Source organism: Ahaetulla prasina, chromosome 2 (genome assembly GCF_028640845.1).
Source record: "Ahaetulla prasina isolate Xishuangbanna chromosome 2, ASM2864084v1, whole genome shotgun sequence".
In the NCBI taxonomy this organism is placed as follows: Eukaryota; Metazoa; Chordata; class Lepidosauria; order Squamata; family Colubridae; genus Ahaetulla; species Ahaetulla prasina.
In genome coordinates, this window is record NC_080540.1 from 133,050,239 (window position 1) to 133,065,518 (window position 15,280).

The following is a 15,280-nucleotide window of genomic DNA, read 5'->3' on the forward strand; positions in this document are numbered from 1 at the left end:
ATTTTAGTACGGTGCAAGCAGTGGTGGGATTCAAGTAATTTAACAACCGGTTCTCTGCCCTAATGATTTCTTCCAACAACCAGTTTGCCAAACTGCTCAGAAAGTTAACAACTGGTTTTCCCGAAGTGGTGCGAACTGGCTGAATCCCACCACTGGGTGCAAGCATTTTATGAAGATTATGCTTATTTCAGGGCTTGCTTTCATTATCTCAGTTTTTATGTACTATGTTCTTTTTGAGAAACTTCCCATTTAAACTTTGCTTGCTTAAGAAAAGACCAAAGGGTTACATTTTATAAAGTGCTTTGTTCATATTTTTTTAATTCCTTGAGAAAATGTAAAAAAAAACAAAAAACGAACCCTCATCCTTCTTTCAACAGACTCTAAGGAGAACAAAAAAGATTTCAGCAAAGACTGAACATGTATGTGTGTCTGTGTTTGTACGTATATGTATACACATATACATATATGCATATACAAAAACAAATGAACTAACAACTTTTTAATGTTTAAGTTTCGAGCGTGTTTGTGACCTCTGTTTTCTGAAGTTTCACATTTAGGATAATATATGGTCTTACATCCTTAGTGCTTCCCTCTGTAGTTACTGACAAAAATAATCATGTATGCCATTCTTTTACGAAATTGCCACACTTTATGGTAGATGTGGCAGTTAGGTTTTGAATTGCATTAAAAATACCTCAGTGTTAAAGGAACAATCTGGAATGTTTTCTGCAGAGTTATTTTTATGAACCTTACACCATAACACTTTGTAGAACCTGCTTAGTTATGTTTCTATAACTGGGAAGTCAATGCATTTTCAGTCACATATGTGTAAATCGTGCTTTATAAACACACCAATGGTATGGTAACTAAGTTAGTCATATTCTGTTGCAATTTGGAATCTTGGCAGGTGGTGGCTCTGGGCTTGTTCTTCGGAGAGAAGGCCTACTTGCAAAGCAGTTGGAACGTGCTGGATGGGGTACTAGTCCTCATCTCTATGGCTGACATCCTGGTTTCAATGGTTTCTGATAGTGGAACAAAAATCCTTGGAATGCTAAGAGTTTTAAGGCTTTTGCGGACTCTTAGGCCATTAAGGTAAGAAAAAAAAAATCTGCTGAGTGATGCAGAACTGGCATCAATTAGAAAAGGGGAAGCTAATGAATTTTGTGAATTGATACAAAACTTAAGGCAAGGACATTTTAACCATGTTTTTTTTCCCCAACAAATATTAGAGAAAGTGCCTGAGGGCTATTCAGTAATTTTTAATCCCCAATATATGTTATCCTAATGTCTTTTATATTCTCACATACTTTCTGTGTCTATGGCCCAGGGGTGAAATCCAACAGGTTCTGACAGGTTCTGGAGAACCAGTAGCAGAAATGTTGGGTAGTTCGGAGAACCGGCAAATACCACCTCTGGCTGGCCCCAGATTGGGGTGGGAATGGAGATTTTGCAATATCCTTTCCCCAGGAGTGGGGTGGGAATGGAGATTTTGCAATATCCTTCCCCTGCCACACCCACCAAGCCATGCCCACCAAGCCACGCCCACGTAACCAGTAGTAAAAAAAAATTGGATTTCACCACTGCTATGGCCCCTTTTAAGCCTAATTTGCCAAAAAACATCTGCTGGCCTGAGAGAAAGAAAAATGGGTGAGCTGAGAGTGCCTAGGTTTTACCCACGGAATCCCCTGCAATCTGAAAATTTCACAACTGAAATGTTGGCGGTTCTCATGTTACGTTGCCAAAAGCAATCTGGTTTTACGAGTTAACAAAACTTCAGAAGATATATAAGGAGAATGAGAGTCACACATATTTTAACAGAATAACAAAGTTGGAAAGGGATCTTGGAGGTCTTCTAGTCCAAACCCCTGCTCCAATACCTATACCATTCCAGAAAAGTGGTTGTTCAATCTCTTCTTAAAAGCCTCCAGCGATGAAGCACTCACACCTTCTGAAGGCAAGTGTCTATGGAGATTTTCAGTCATCCAGGTCATGGTGGTCCCAAAGGTGCTTTTTCAAGACGCAACTGGACTTTCTGGTTTTTCTTTGAAGACGTTTCGCTTCTCATCCAAGAAGAGAGCTGAAGAACCTTATTGGATGAGAAGCGAAACGTCTTCAAAGAAAAAACAAGAAAGTCCAGTTGCCTCTTGAAAAAGCACCTTTGGAATTTCAGAAGGCAAGCTGTTCCACTAGTTAACTGTTTTCACTGTCAGGAAATTTCTCCTTATTTCTGGGTTGCTTCTCTCCTTGATTAGTTTCCTTTAAAGGCTAAAGCAGGATTGGCCTGAGACCCAGTTCATATAGACAGCAAGCAACAGTGGAAGTTAAATATATGAGCCCTGTAGTTTTCTGCAATAAACCATTTGCAGTAGGAATTTTCCACATAGTTCCAGATGATTTTTGAAGTGGCAATCCAGGCGTTGGTGTCCAAATCAAGGAATCACTGATTTAATAGCTGCTAGCTGGAGATTTAGGAGCATCTATCCACATGTATACACTGCCCATGTCTGTTGCTTCATATAAAAATTATGCCTAGGCTAGGAAAAAGTTTCATTCAAGAGAAACTTTGACTGGAACAAAGTGTCTTCTACAGAACATCTTATCCCCAGATAGCCAATCTTCCTCCACTTTTACTGGACTTCCGAAGGGCTGTAAAGACTTGAAATTTTAACAAGGCAGAGATGCAGAGATTAGCTTATCCCATGGCTGGCCTTTCATGGTTGGTCCTTAATACATGGGACCATTTTAACTCCTTCTGTTGGTATCCTGTAAGATGCTCAGAACCTGTGGGAATTCAGTGACGTAGAAGCCTAAAGAAGGAAAGAACTAAATACAATGTAGGTGATCATTGTAGAACAGTGTTAATGTATTACTGCAAATACTTGGTATTACATTTTTTTTTTAGAATTTTCTTGCAGAGGGGTTTAAAGCAGCTGCCATCAGAAAAAGTGTAACAGCAATCCACATTATTAAAATCATAAAACATGCAATGCAATGATTACTTTGAACAGCATAAGGGGAAAAGGTTTAAAAGAGAATCTCCCTTTGCCATCAATTACACAAATGGCCTGAAAAACATGCCTCTCTTTCTATATATAAATATGAATTTTATCAGTAACAGTCCTAATGGGGGACTATTTAAACTACTTGAATTGCATATATTAGTTTATGCAAGTTTATTGTTAAATAAACTTGCATAATTTAACTATATGACTCATAATGGCTATAAATGTAAATCTAGTTCTGATTTTATAAGAGGTACGGTTTTATGGAACTTTTTTCTATCTCCTTCTGTCATATTTTCCTTTCTTTCCGCACATAGTTTTTAAGAAAGACTCAACAATTTAAATAGCAGTATGGTCCAAAGCTTGCTATAAGGGTAAGAGAACAGGTAACAAATTCATGATTGCAAATTGTTGTTCAGATCTTTCAGAAAGAATATTGTTTGCAAACTGAAAGATGCACAGGGGAGAGAAAGAGAGTGATTTTTCCTCTTTGTCAGGGAGCACTTATTCCAGAGCAGCGAGCCTAGTGGGGACATTAACCATTAGTGGCCATAGCATCTTGGAAAGCACTATGTTTCTATAGGCTCCCTGTATTATTATTTATTTATTATTTAAATTTTTATACCGCCCTTCTCCCGAAGGACTCAGGGCGGTTTACAGCCAAGTAAAAATACACCATGATACAATATGAATACAATTAAAATACAATTTAAAAAACTTATTAAATTGGCCAAAATTAAAAATTTAGAATAAAAACCCATTAAAAACCCATAAATTTAAAACTAACCCAGTCCAGCGCAGATAAATAAGTGAGTTTTGAGCTCGCGACGAAAGGTTCGGAGGTCCGGAAGTTGTGAGTCCTGGGGAGTTCGTTCCAGAGGCGGGAGCCCCACAGAAGGCCCTTCCTGGGCGTCGCCAGGCAACACTGTCGCGCCGGCGGCACCCTGAGAGTCCCTCTCTGTGAGGCGCAGGTCGGTGAGAGGTATTCGGTAGCAGCAGGCGGTCCGTAAATAGCCCGGCCCTATGCCATGGGCGCTTTGAAGGCGTTCACCAACACCTTGAAGCGCACCGGAAGGCCACAGGTAGCCAGTGCAGTCTCGCAGGATAGGTGTCACACGGGAGCCACGTGGGGCTCCCTCTATCACCAGCGCAGCTGCATTCTGGACTAACTGCAGCCTCCGGATGCCCCTCAAGGGAGCCCCATGTAGAGAGCATTGCAGTAATCCAGGCGAGGCGTCACAAGGGCGTGAGTGACTGTGTACAAGGCATCCCGGTCTAGAAAGGCGCAACTGGCGCCAGGCGAACCTGGTGGAAAGCTCTCCTGGAGGCGGCCGTCAGGTGGTCCTCAAAGACAGCCGTTCATCCAGGAGAACGCCCAAGTTGCGCACCCTCTCCATCGGGGCCAATGACTCGCTCCCAACAGTCAGCCGTGGACTCAGCTGGCTGTGCGGGATGCCGGCATCCACAGCCACTCCGTCTTGGAGGATTGAGCTTGAGCCTGTTTCTCCCCATCCAGACCCGTCGGCTTCCAAGCACCGGGACAGCACTTGATAGCTTCATTGGGGTGGCCGGTGTGGAAAAGTACAGCTGGGTGTCATCAGCGTACAGCTGGTACCTCACACGAAGCCACTGATGATCTCACCCAGCGGCTTCATATAGATGTTGAACAGAAGGCGAGAGAATCGACCCTGCGGCACCACAAGTGAGGCGCCGTGGGGTGACCTCTGCCCCCGTCAACACCGTCTGCGACGGTCAGAGAGATAGGAGGAGAACCACCGATACACGGTGCCTCCCACTCCCAATCCCTCCAACCGGCGCAGCAGGATACCATGGTCGATGGTATCGAAAGCCGCTGAGAGGTCTAATAGGACCAGGGCAGAGGAACAACCCCTATCCCTGGCCCTCCAGAGATCATCCACCAACGCGACCAAAGCCGTCTCAGTGCTGTATGGCAATGTGCTCATATTGTATGGCAATATTTCCTGAAAAACCATCCTTTTAGCAGCAGTTGCATTGCTTGGTGAGCTACCTTCACACACATAACCCTCCCTGTCAAGAAATGGCCTCTCTGTTGCAGTCAGTCTTGCCAGATACTCCATATAGGAAGCGTGACTAGATGGGCTAATTCTGTTTCACTATATAGGGTTACATTAACAGAATGTTGCAAGTCTGAAAATACAGTTCTCATGAGTTCATCAAAGCCTGGCACTTCACAAGCAATTCCATCAACAGACACATTGACCTACAGCCAGCCTACGAACCCCTCAGAATCCAAATCAACCACACAGCCAACCAGAGATGGCACCGACCCTCCACCAAGCCACAAAATACCCCCCCACACCAGCAGTTCACCTCCCAATGATCCTGACCTGATGTAACCTCCTTATCACAACAGTCATCACAAGACTCACTGATGGTTCACAGCTGACCTATCACAAGACCCTCACTTGACACACCCACACCTGAAGCCCTTATAAACAGAAGAACATTGACACTCACATCCCCTAAACTCTGCTGAAGATGTTACCTAACCTTGTAACGAAACGTTCGGAAACCAAACCACAAGCTCGGAGAATGAACCTATATAAAATATACCCGATATTTGCCACTATGGCAAAAATACAGCTCCTCCACCATCACCTTTACTGCCCAAGAAATTAAGGAGGATCATGTTTATGCTTCTTCTGTTGGCTCAGTTGCCTCTTATCCAACTGTTTCCCTGACTATGTCTCTTCCCCGTGTTTCCCAAGATCATTCCCACAAACCATTATAGCTGCTATTCTACAAGATTGTCTAGCTTTTCTGGCTGTTAGTTGTGTTTCATTGTCTCAGAAGATTTGTTTTTTCTTCCTAGCCTTTTCCCACCAGTGCAGGGTCTGGGTTTTTCCCCCCACATCAATTGAGTGTTGGTCCATTGGTTGCAAAGGAATTGACTGACTGGCTTGTTGCTCATCCAAGCCTGAAGTTGTTGGCTGAGACAGTGACTGCCTCAGTTACTCAGCTGGCTTTCATGCATAAGGCAGAACTAGAACTCACAGTCTCTTGATTTCTAGACTGTCTTAAACATTAGACCAAACTGGCTCTTCCATTGCTCCAGAAGACTGCCATGGATACTTTCCTGCCTAAGTCAGTGTAAGAGTATAGATACAATCAGATACAAAGTGCAGGTTTTTCTCCAGTCTTCCAATTCTGTCTCTTCAATCCCAAAGTATAAAATGGCATATTCTTAACTTGTCTTAACTAATCTTTATGCCATATTATCCAAATGAATCCCTTTTTCTAGAGATTTACAGTAACAGAAAAGGAAACAAAGGAGGAAAAAACTTGAATATTTAAGTATAGGTTCCATAAAGATGAAATGGGTTTTCAGCCAAAGTATTGTTTTTTTTTTATTGAAAAAGTTTTAAAAAACAAACAAACATTTTTCCCCCTTTTCTCCCCTCCCCCCCTCAAAAACCCCTTCCCCCCTCCCTTCCCCCCTCCCCCCCTTCCCCCGGCTTCCCGGGTCAATCACAAAGTATTATTACACATAAACCAAACATAGATTAAGATTTTCCCTTCTAATCCAATTAGCCTCATCCGAGTCTTTTCATTTCCTAACCTCCCCCATAACATTCTAAAATAATACATCCTAATTATTCAAAGGCAATCTGATATCTCTTAATCTGATATCTATTTTGTAAATAATCAATCCATTTTTTCCATTCAATTAAATATCTTTCCTGCGTATTGTCTTTCAAAAAGGCTGAGATTTTTGCCATCTCAGCCAAGTTGATAACTTTCAATATCCATTCTTCTATTGTAGGTAATTCTTTTTTCTTCCAATATTGTCCAATCAGCAGCCTTGCTGCTGTTATTAAGTTCAAGATCAATTTAGTCTCAGTCACTGTACAATCCGTTATAATTCCCAAAAGGAAAAATTGCGGCAGGAACTTTATCTTCTTCAATTCAGCCAAAGTTTTCGTCCATGATATTATTTCTTCTTTAATTGATAAAAGCATTATGGTTGAGCAGACCAGAGTTATGTGAAATATAGGAATAGTACTCTCACTTCTACTTTTCTTCTTATCCAGAGAAAAAGGTTTTGAGGACTGCCCTTATGAAACTGACATATTTTATTCTGGAGACATAAGGGTTGATGAGGGGTTTCGTTATTAAGGCTTGTGGTATATGACACCACTCTGCAAAGTCCTTTAAAAAGAAGGGAAGGGAAGGATAGCAACTATTTATCAAAAACTCCCTGATATATAGTAGTATTTGTAGGTCCCTTGTATGTATGAATTGATCACAATCAAAGTATTTCTACCTAAAGCATCCAAACTGCAGTGTCTGAGATCATCTGCAAGACAAATGTATGTAGAATAATTTTGGTAAGTTGAGTGCCCTGACTTTGGCTTCCAATATTTATGAATTATTCAGCTTTTATAACATGAGGATACAAGAATCATTTTGTAGCTCTTTTCTTTCATATTCTTACCGCACTCTTCTTCTCTCTCTTTCTGGCAAATGGAAATGGCTCCCATGGATAAGATATGGTAATTTGCTTGTCCAAGTTACCATTAAGATGCTGAAAATATGATTTCTTCGTTGTTGATGGTCCTACACAAACATGATCCAGCAGTGCTCTGCATCTGAGAAAACTGCATCGATTAATGATGCCTGGAGCCCACAAATAAAATCATGCTGCCATCTTTCAGTGATTCAGAATTAGTTGTTTTCTGCAAAAAGTCCTTACATTTTTATTTCCTGGAGACATAAGAACTGAATTATCATTGAAGCCAGTGAAATGGTATAGAGGGTTTAAGGCCAAAGTGTATGTGCTTTGCACGAAATAAATCTAAAAGTGGGTTTCAGTGCTCAGAATAAATGATGCAAGTTGCATAATGCATCTTGTAACCATTTGCAGATGATTATTTTTCATGATACAGTTTGCTTCAAGGAATCTATTATCCTCCCTCTTTCTCCACCCTCCCCCAGAAACCATAGAAGGTCAGGTTTCTGGAGAAAGGGTGCAGGAGACAGGGAACAAAGGTCATGAGAAAGGGACAAAGAATGCATGCTGAAGACCACTGGAAAGCCTATCTAGCTCTTACAAAGCTTTCATCAAAACCTGCCTGCTTATTTCCAAAACTCTTTCTCTAGCCCATGGCTTTTTTTTTTTCTTCTCCTTTTGGTAGGAGACAGTTTAAACAAAAAATTGTCTTTTTTTAGCCCAAAGGGCGCCACTTCATACATGCACTCTGTGATGTGGTGGCCACAGAGGATGCAAACCAGATGGGCATTGCTCCACATGGTATGTCGTCTGTGTGAAGTCTTGGCCTTTTGATCCAAGCCAGCTTTAACCACACCATTAAAACCCTCGCTTTCATAGAAGTTGTGCAAGCATCATTAATAGTGGCCAGAGTCATGTGGTTGCGACTTTTACTCAAGGCTTCATGTCTAAGGCAGGTGACGTGAAACTAACACATATCTTACCTTCTACCTGAATTAAGACACATTAAACGTGTGCATTGCATAGCTGAAAATAAACATGATCCATCCATTTGCTGTTTTTTGTTTTTTTTTAAGAAGAGACTCGGTCAGGAAAAGTAATTGAGATGAGAAATGCTATGTTTCTATTATAGCTGGGGACTATGCTGGATTTTTTTTTAACTTAAAGAGAGCAGAAGAGGGATAATATTGAAAATATAATAAGTTTATTTCTATAACTTAGAGACAGCTTTTAAAAGCTCTACTGCTTTAATTGTTTGGTGAAATACTGCAGGCTGGGCTTAGCATAGTTAATTTAATCAGGACTACTCAGATGCTTGAAGATTAATTTTTTACCAGTCTTAGCCAAAGCAGTTCCTCTTTGATAAACAGTTGGCATTCCAGCCCATCTGGAAATCCCCAGACCAGGAAAGGCTGTATGATACATTTATTATAAAGGGGTGAACTGCCCCTCGTGTCCCACCAAGATTTGCCCTAATAAAGGAAGGCTGGTAAGGATGAGGGAGTTTTCCCTGAGAAAATACAACAGCAGCCACTGGAACTCTTAACACTCAAGACAAAGACTATTCAGACAGGGAGGGAGTTTAAGAGAAGGAAACTCAGGATGAAGGGAGAAAGTCTCTGAGCTGAATTAAGGATGACAGTCTTTTTAAATACTTAAAGCTGGAGGGATGGGGGTGGGTGGGAACAGCTATGTTGATCTGCATAATCCTGCATCTTAGTAGTTAACTACAACTGGCCAAAGGTAAGGTGGAAGAAGGGATGCTACCAGAACACTGCCAGTCCCAATCCTCAACAAAGGATCAAACACGCAGTAGCAAGCATGCTTGAGGAGGGGGCAATATGCAATGCAAGCAAAGTCTTTCAGGAGCTTTTACTATTTTCAAAGTGAAAAGCGTTCTTAATATACTTATTAAGAATGCCAGGCTGGGAGAAACTAATGTAGACAGTATTGGGCAACCAATGTTCTAACTCAGTATTAAAACAATTTCATATGTTTGTAATTTCAAGGAATGTTTAGAGGCTACCTCCATATTATTAGCTGCCTTTTCCTCCTCTTCTTTTTTTATTTTTTGACCTTCCGCGTCATATTTCTTTTGGTCCATGCTGAGACACAAGTTGAGAATGAATAGACTAACAACATTCACAAATCAGGGTAGAAAAAGAATTTCCTGTGTCAGATGAGGAGAGAACATTTTTCTTCTTCTGTCCTGGTCACTTTTTACAGAGGCACGATTGAGAGCGTTTTAACAAACTGCATCCCTGTTTGGTTTGGTTTGGTTTGGGTTGCTACCAGTTTGCCCCGGATCGGGCAAACTGGTAGTGGTGGTGGCGGGAGGCTCCGCCCATCCACCCAGATGTCTCTGCACATGTGCAGAATGTGCAGAATCACATGCATGCACGCGCCCATGAACAAACCAGTAGCAATGGGATTTGAATCCTACTACTGGTTTGGTGGTAGTAGTGTCTCAGATAGAAGGTCTATACAGAGAGTGGTAAGGATAGCTGAGAAGATTATAGGAAGCTTGCTTCCCATTATTAAGGATACTGTGTATAAGTGCTGTGCGCTTAGAGCATGAAGCATTGTTAGAGACCCCACATACCCACTTTATGGTCTGTTTCTCTTGCTCCCCTCTTGACGGAGATTTCAAAGTATCTATAGCAGGACTACTAGATTCTGTAAACGTCTGTCTTGAAAACTCATAGGATTTTCTTTTTTACCATTTGAACTAGACTGTGATGTTTTTCTGTGTCATATATGTGTGTGTATGTGGGTATATGCATACCCACATATCTTTTGAGAGTTGAATACAACAAAATTTTGTTTTAATGTATGCTGATCAGTGTACATTTAAAGTGGCAATAAAGTTTTTCTATTCTGTTTTCCTGTCCTGTCCTGTCCTGTCCTATTCCACTTCTTCAGAGCAGTTTCTCACAATGCTGCCCCATCAATTACACAATCTAGAATGTGAGATTTTACATTCATCTCTCTCTGTATATAAAAATGGTTTAGTTACAGTGAAAGCAAAATATCTTATTGTTTAGAAGCAGCCCATATTGAAGAAACAAGAACTTACAAGTTGTCTACTACATAAATTGTACCCCGGAGGCTGTTTGATAACCAAATGTATGATCTGGATTCTCAAAAAATCCTTTCTTTTCCAGAACAAAACTTTTCCTTCCTCTAAGCAGTTCCCCAAATAATTCTGTTTTCTGTCCTCACTATCTCAAAACATCCTCCCTTTCAACAGGATGTAGACCAAATGTGCTACAGTTCATTACTTGTAACTTGTCTTGTAAGCCTTAATTTGTCACTTATCATTATTTAATTTGTGTTAATATTAACTGTTACAGGGACTGCATAGGGGTTAATAGCAGCCAATGTGCCAATAATCCCCTGCATATTTTATCCTTAAGATAATGTCTGGTTATGTGGTTGATTCATTTTGGGGAGGGTATTCTATTAACTTGGTCTTTATCTTTTATAATGCCATGATGGTGATCAAGGCAATTATCTAGGGGAGGAGTAGAAATAACAGCTGTTTTGAACCCCAGTTCAAAAGCATTTTCCTAGGATTGTATTCCTTACATTTCTGCAAATGCCTAACAAGTTTGTTACTATTTATAAAAAGTTATATCAAATCCACAACCTTATCTTTTTACACATTTAATATATTGGTTTAAATAAGATTAGTTATGATTTCCTTAGGTTCTGTAATATTGTATTATGGTAGTTTATTATGGGTGCAAACATCTCTATAGTTTTGGTAATATTTTGGTTACCATCTTTAAAGCGCTCCATGGCTTAGGACCCGGGTACTTACGAGACCGCCTGCTGTTACCCTTTGCCTCCCACCGACCCGTACGCTCTCACAGAGAGGGTCTCCTCAGGGTGCCGTCCGCCAAACAGTGTCGGCTGGCGGCCCCCAGGAGTAGGGCCTTCTCTGTGGGGGCAGTGACGCTCTGGAACGAACTTCCCCCTGGCCTGCGTCAAGTGCCTGATCTTCGGACCTTCCGTCGTGAGCTCAAAACATATTTATTTATTCAAGCGGGACTGGCATAATAGTGCTGAATTTTAATTGGGTTTTCTTAATATTTTAAAATTTAAAATTTAAATTTTTAATTATCAGCCTTTATAATTTGCTATGTTTTAAATGTTGTTTTAATTGTATATATTCTGTTTTTTATTTTGGCTGTACACCGCCCTGAGTCCTTCGGGAGAAGGGCGGTATAAAAATTTAATAATAATAATAATAATAATAATAATAATAATAATAATAATAATAATAATAATAATAATAATAATAATAATAATAATAATAATAATAATAATAATATAGTAAATTTTAATGTAGTAGTGGCTCATATACTGTCCGATTCTAGGAATGTGAGTTTACTGAAATATAGGTAGTCCTTGACTTATGACCACAATTGAACCCAACATTTCTGTTGTTAAGCAAAACAGGTTTTAAGTGAATTTTGTCCCATTATATGACATATCTTGCCACAGTTAAGTGGATCACTGAAGTTGTTAAATTAATAACACCGTTGTTATGTGACTGTGGTTTCTCCAGAGACTTTGCTTATCAGAAGGTCACAAAAGGGGCTCACATGAACCCAGGATACTGCAACCATCATAAATATGAGTCAATTACTAAGCAACTGAATTTTGGTCATGTGACCATGGGGATTTTGCAATGGCCATAAATGTGAAAAATGGTCACAAATCACTTTTTTCAGTACCTTTTGTAACTTTAAAAGTTCACTAAAAGAACTGTTTTAAGTCAAGGACTAATTGCAATTGTTAAGTCTGTGTTGTTGTTTTCTAATCTGGTACCCTCATAATACCAAATGCTTGAGAGTTATAGTCCTAACATAGGAGTATGACAGGTAATAATATTTTAATATTTAATATTTTAATTTTTATACCGCCCTTCTCCCGAAGGACTCAGGGCGGTTAACAGCCAGATAAAAACAGTACAATACAATACAATCACTATTAAGAAACTTATTCAATAAGGCCGATAAATTAAATTTTGAAATACATATTATAAAATAAAACCCCATTTAAAAGTCCAATTAAAAAAACCCTCTTATGCCAGTCCTGCTCGGAAGAATAAATACGTCTTCAGCTCGCGGCAAAAGGTCTGGAGGTCAGGAAGTTGTTGAAGTCCTGGGGGAAGCTCGTTCCAGAGGGTAGGTGCCCCCACAGAGAAGGCTCTCTCCCTGGGTGTCGCCAACCAACATTGTTTGGCCGACGGCACCCTCAGGAGCCCCTCTCTATGGGAGCGCACCGGTCGGTGGGAGGCATGGTAGGGCCTTCTCTGTGGGAGCATCGACGCTCTGGAATGAACTCCCCCCTGGCCTACGTCAAGTGCCTGATCTTCGGACCTTCCGTCGTGAGCTAAAAACATACTTATTTATTCAAGCGGGACTGGCATAATAGTTTGATTTTAAATTGGGGTTTTATTAATATTCTTAAATATTTTAAATTTAATTTTAATTATTAGCCGTTTTTGTAATTTTGCTATGTTTTTAATTTGTTTTAATTGTACATATTTTGTATTTTATCTCCGGCTGTACACCGCCCTGAGTCCTTCGGGAGAAGGGCGGTATAAAAATTCAATTAATAATAATAATAATAATAATAATAATAATAATAATAATAATAATAATAATAATAATAATAATAATAATAATGATGTGGTAGCAGAAGGCGGTCCCGAAGATATCCCGGTCCTAAGCCATGGAGCGCTTTAAAGGTGGTAACCAGTACCTTGAAGTGCACCCGGAAGACCACAGGCAGCCAGTGCAGCTTGCGCAAGATTGGTGTTATATAAGAGCCATGAGTGGCTCCCTCTATCACCCGCGCAGCTGCATTCTGGACCAGCTGGAGCCTCCGGGTGCTCCTCAAGGGGAGCCCCATGTAGAGAGCATTGCAGTAGTAGAAGGGTGGTTCAGGGAGGGGGGCCACTATCACAAAGCAAGTCACTATTAACATCAATTATTAATGTGCTTCTTCTTGTCTTTAGGAAGCTTTAATGCAGTAATTTCAGCTGCTTGGTTTTCTTATATATCTCTACCTTCCCTCTTGACTGCAATATTGACACTACCCAACTGTAAGACTGTAATCCACAGTTATGACATTTCCTCGCCTATTCATTAGGGTGCTCCATGGTTAAAAGTCCTGCAAAAATGTAGCACAGTGAGCTAGTAAAAGGAGAGTTTAGAAAGATATAACTCATATCAAAGGTTAAGATCAAATCAAATAAAAGGGAGGGGAGAGTTGTGAGGAATTTTATTCATTTTTGGAGAATGACTTGTCAAATGTACTGTATAAAATTAGAATTCATCTGTATACATCCCCATGGAGAATGCAAAATATGACTTTCGGTAGTCCTATAGAGAGATAGAAGGCGGAATCTGAATTTCTGTGATATTGATCTCTGCTGTTTCAGCTTTGCCTGAAAAATGACCCAGGTTCAGAAAATGTCTAAGGAAATGAATGGTCTAGTAGTTAAGGCACAAGGCTAGAAAGCTAGAGACAGTGAGTTCAAGTCCCACCTTAGCCACGTAAGCTAGCTTTGGGCCAGTCATTCTATCTCAGCCCAATCTCCCTCACAGGGTTGTTGTTGAGGGGGAAAAGATGAGGAAGAAGGTGCGATGGATATGTTCACCGCTTTGAGTTATTTATAAAAATAATAAAATTAGGATGTAAATAAATAAATAAATACTTTGAGAGGAAGTGATATAGCAACCATCTCATATTTAAATCATTCTAAGTTATCAGTCTGGAATGTGGACTTTCTTTTTTTCCATATGGCTACAAAGACTTCAAAACAATTTGGCTCTCATTTACATTAAACACAGATTTTTCATGTCCATCAACTATACTTAGTAGCCCTTTGTTAGCTCGAGTAATAGAACAAACTTCAAATATATAGAAAGGAACTGAAATGTTCCAAACTTTTCTTCACATTTGTATGGAAGGAAAAGAGGGAAGCATTCAAGCCTGAAGCTTGTTTCAATTTATTCAAGTCACGCTAAACTGTATGTTGAAATTTCCCAAGAATTGAGTTAGATGGGCCAATGATATGATTAAGTATTCAGGTAGCTTCATACAACACTCTTGTATTCACAGGAGACGAATGACCTTTCTGAAGCTACCATAAGTATGTTTGATCTATTCTGAAGCTAAGTATGTCTGACCCATCCAGAGTTATTTTAGGGATATGAAATTCATTATTGCATATATGGAAGCACATTCACATTCACAGTAATTTGTAGAATTACTGTTAAAATATGCAGATGGGTATATTGGTGCATAAAGAAGGAAGGACAAAACAGCCTGTTGCGTATTTAATAATTATAGGTATTTGTAATTTTGCTTGGGAAAAAATGACCGGATCTGTTGCCCAAATATGTTCCTACAAATCTGCTTGACTCAGAAATCTTGAAATAGTAATTCCAAAGGACATTTAGCCATTGTTAAAGGCTAATACAGCAGGTAATGGATCAGCCAAAATAAAATCAGAATTAACAAATGGCACTGAAAATATAAATCTGATTTGATTAATGCTGCCACATATTTAGGTGAAATAATGTCACACCACAACTATGTGAGAATTAAAGCATTTGAGGTCAATTAAATTAAGAAAGTCCTTCTAATGAGATCAGCCAAGGTCTGTTTTCCTGGGAATGCAAATAATGATGAGAAAAGGATGACAAACAGTACTATATTAATTTCAGTTTTTAATTAGAAATGAAATGTAGAAAAAATATGCATT

At 39.8% G+C, this 15,280-nt stretch overlaps 1 protein-coding gene across 2 annotated transcripts in view; it reads left to right on the top strand.

The window, feature by feature from the left end:
* Positions 1-15,280, top strand: part of CACNA1G (calcium voltage-gated channel subunit alpha1 G) — a 491,081-nt gene that overhangs the window by 374,850 nt on the left and 100,951 nt on the right. For both annotated transcript variants that reach the window (XM_058168253.1, XM_058168254.1), the window contains one exon: positions 908-1,092. In XM_058168253.1, coding sequence (XP_058024236.1) covers positions 908-1,092 — 185 coding nt within the window. The remainder of the gene's footprint in view (positions 1-907; positions 1,093-15,280) is intronic.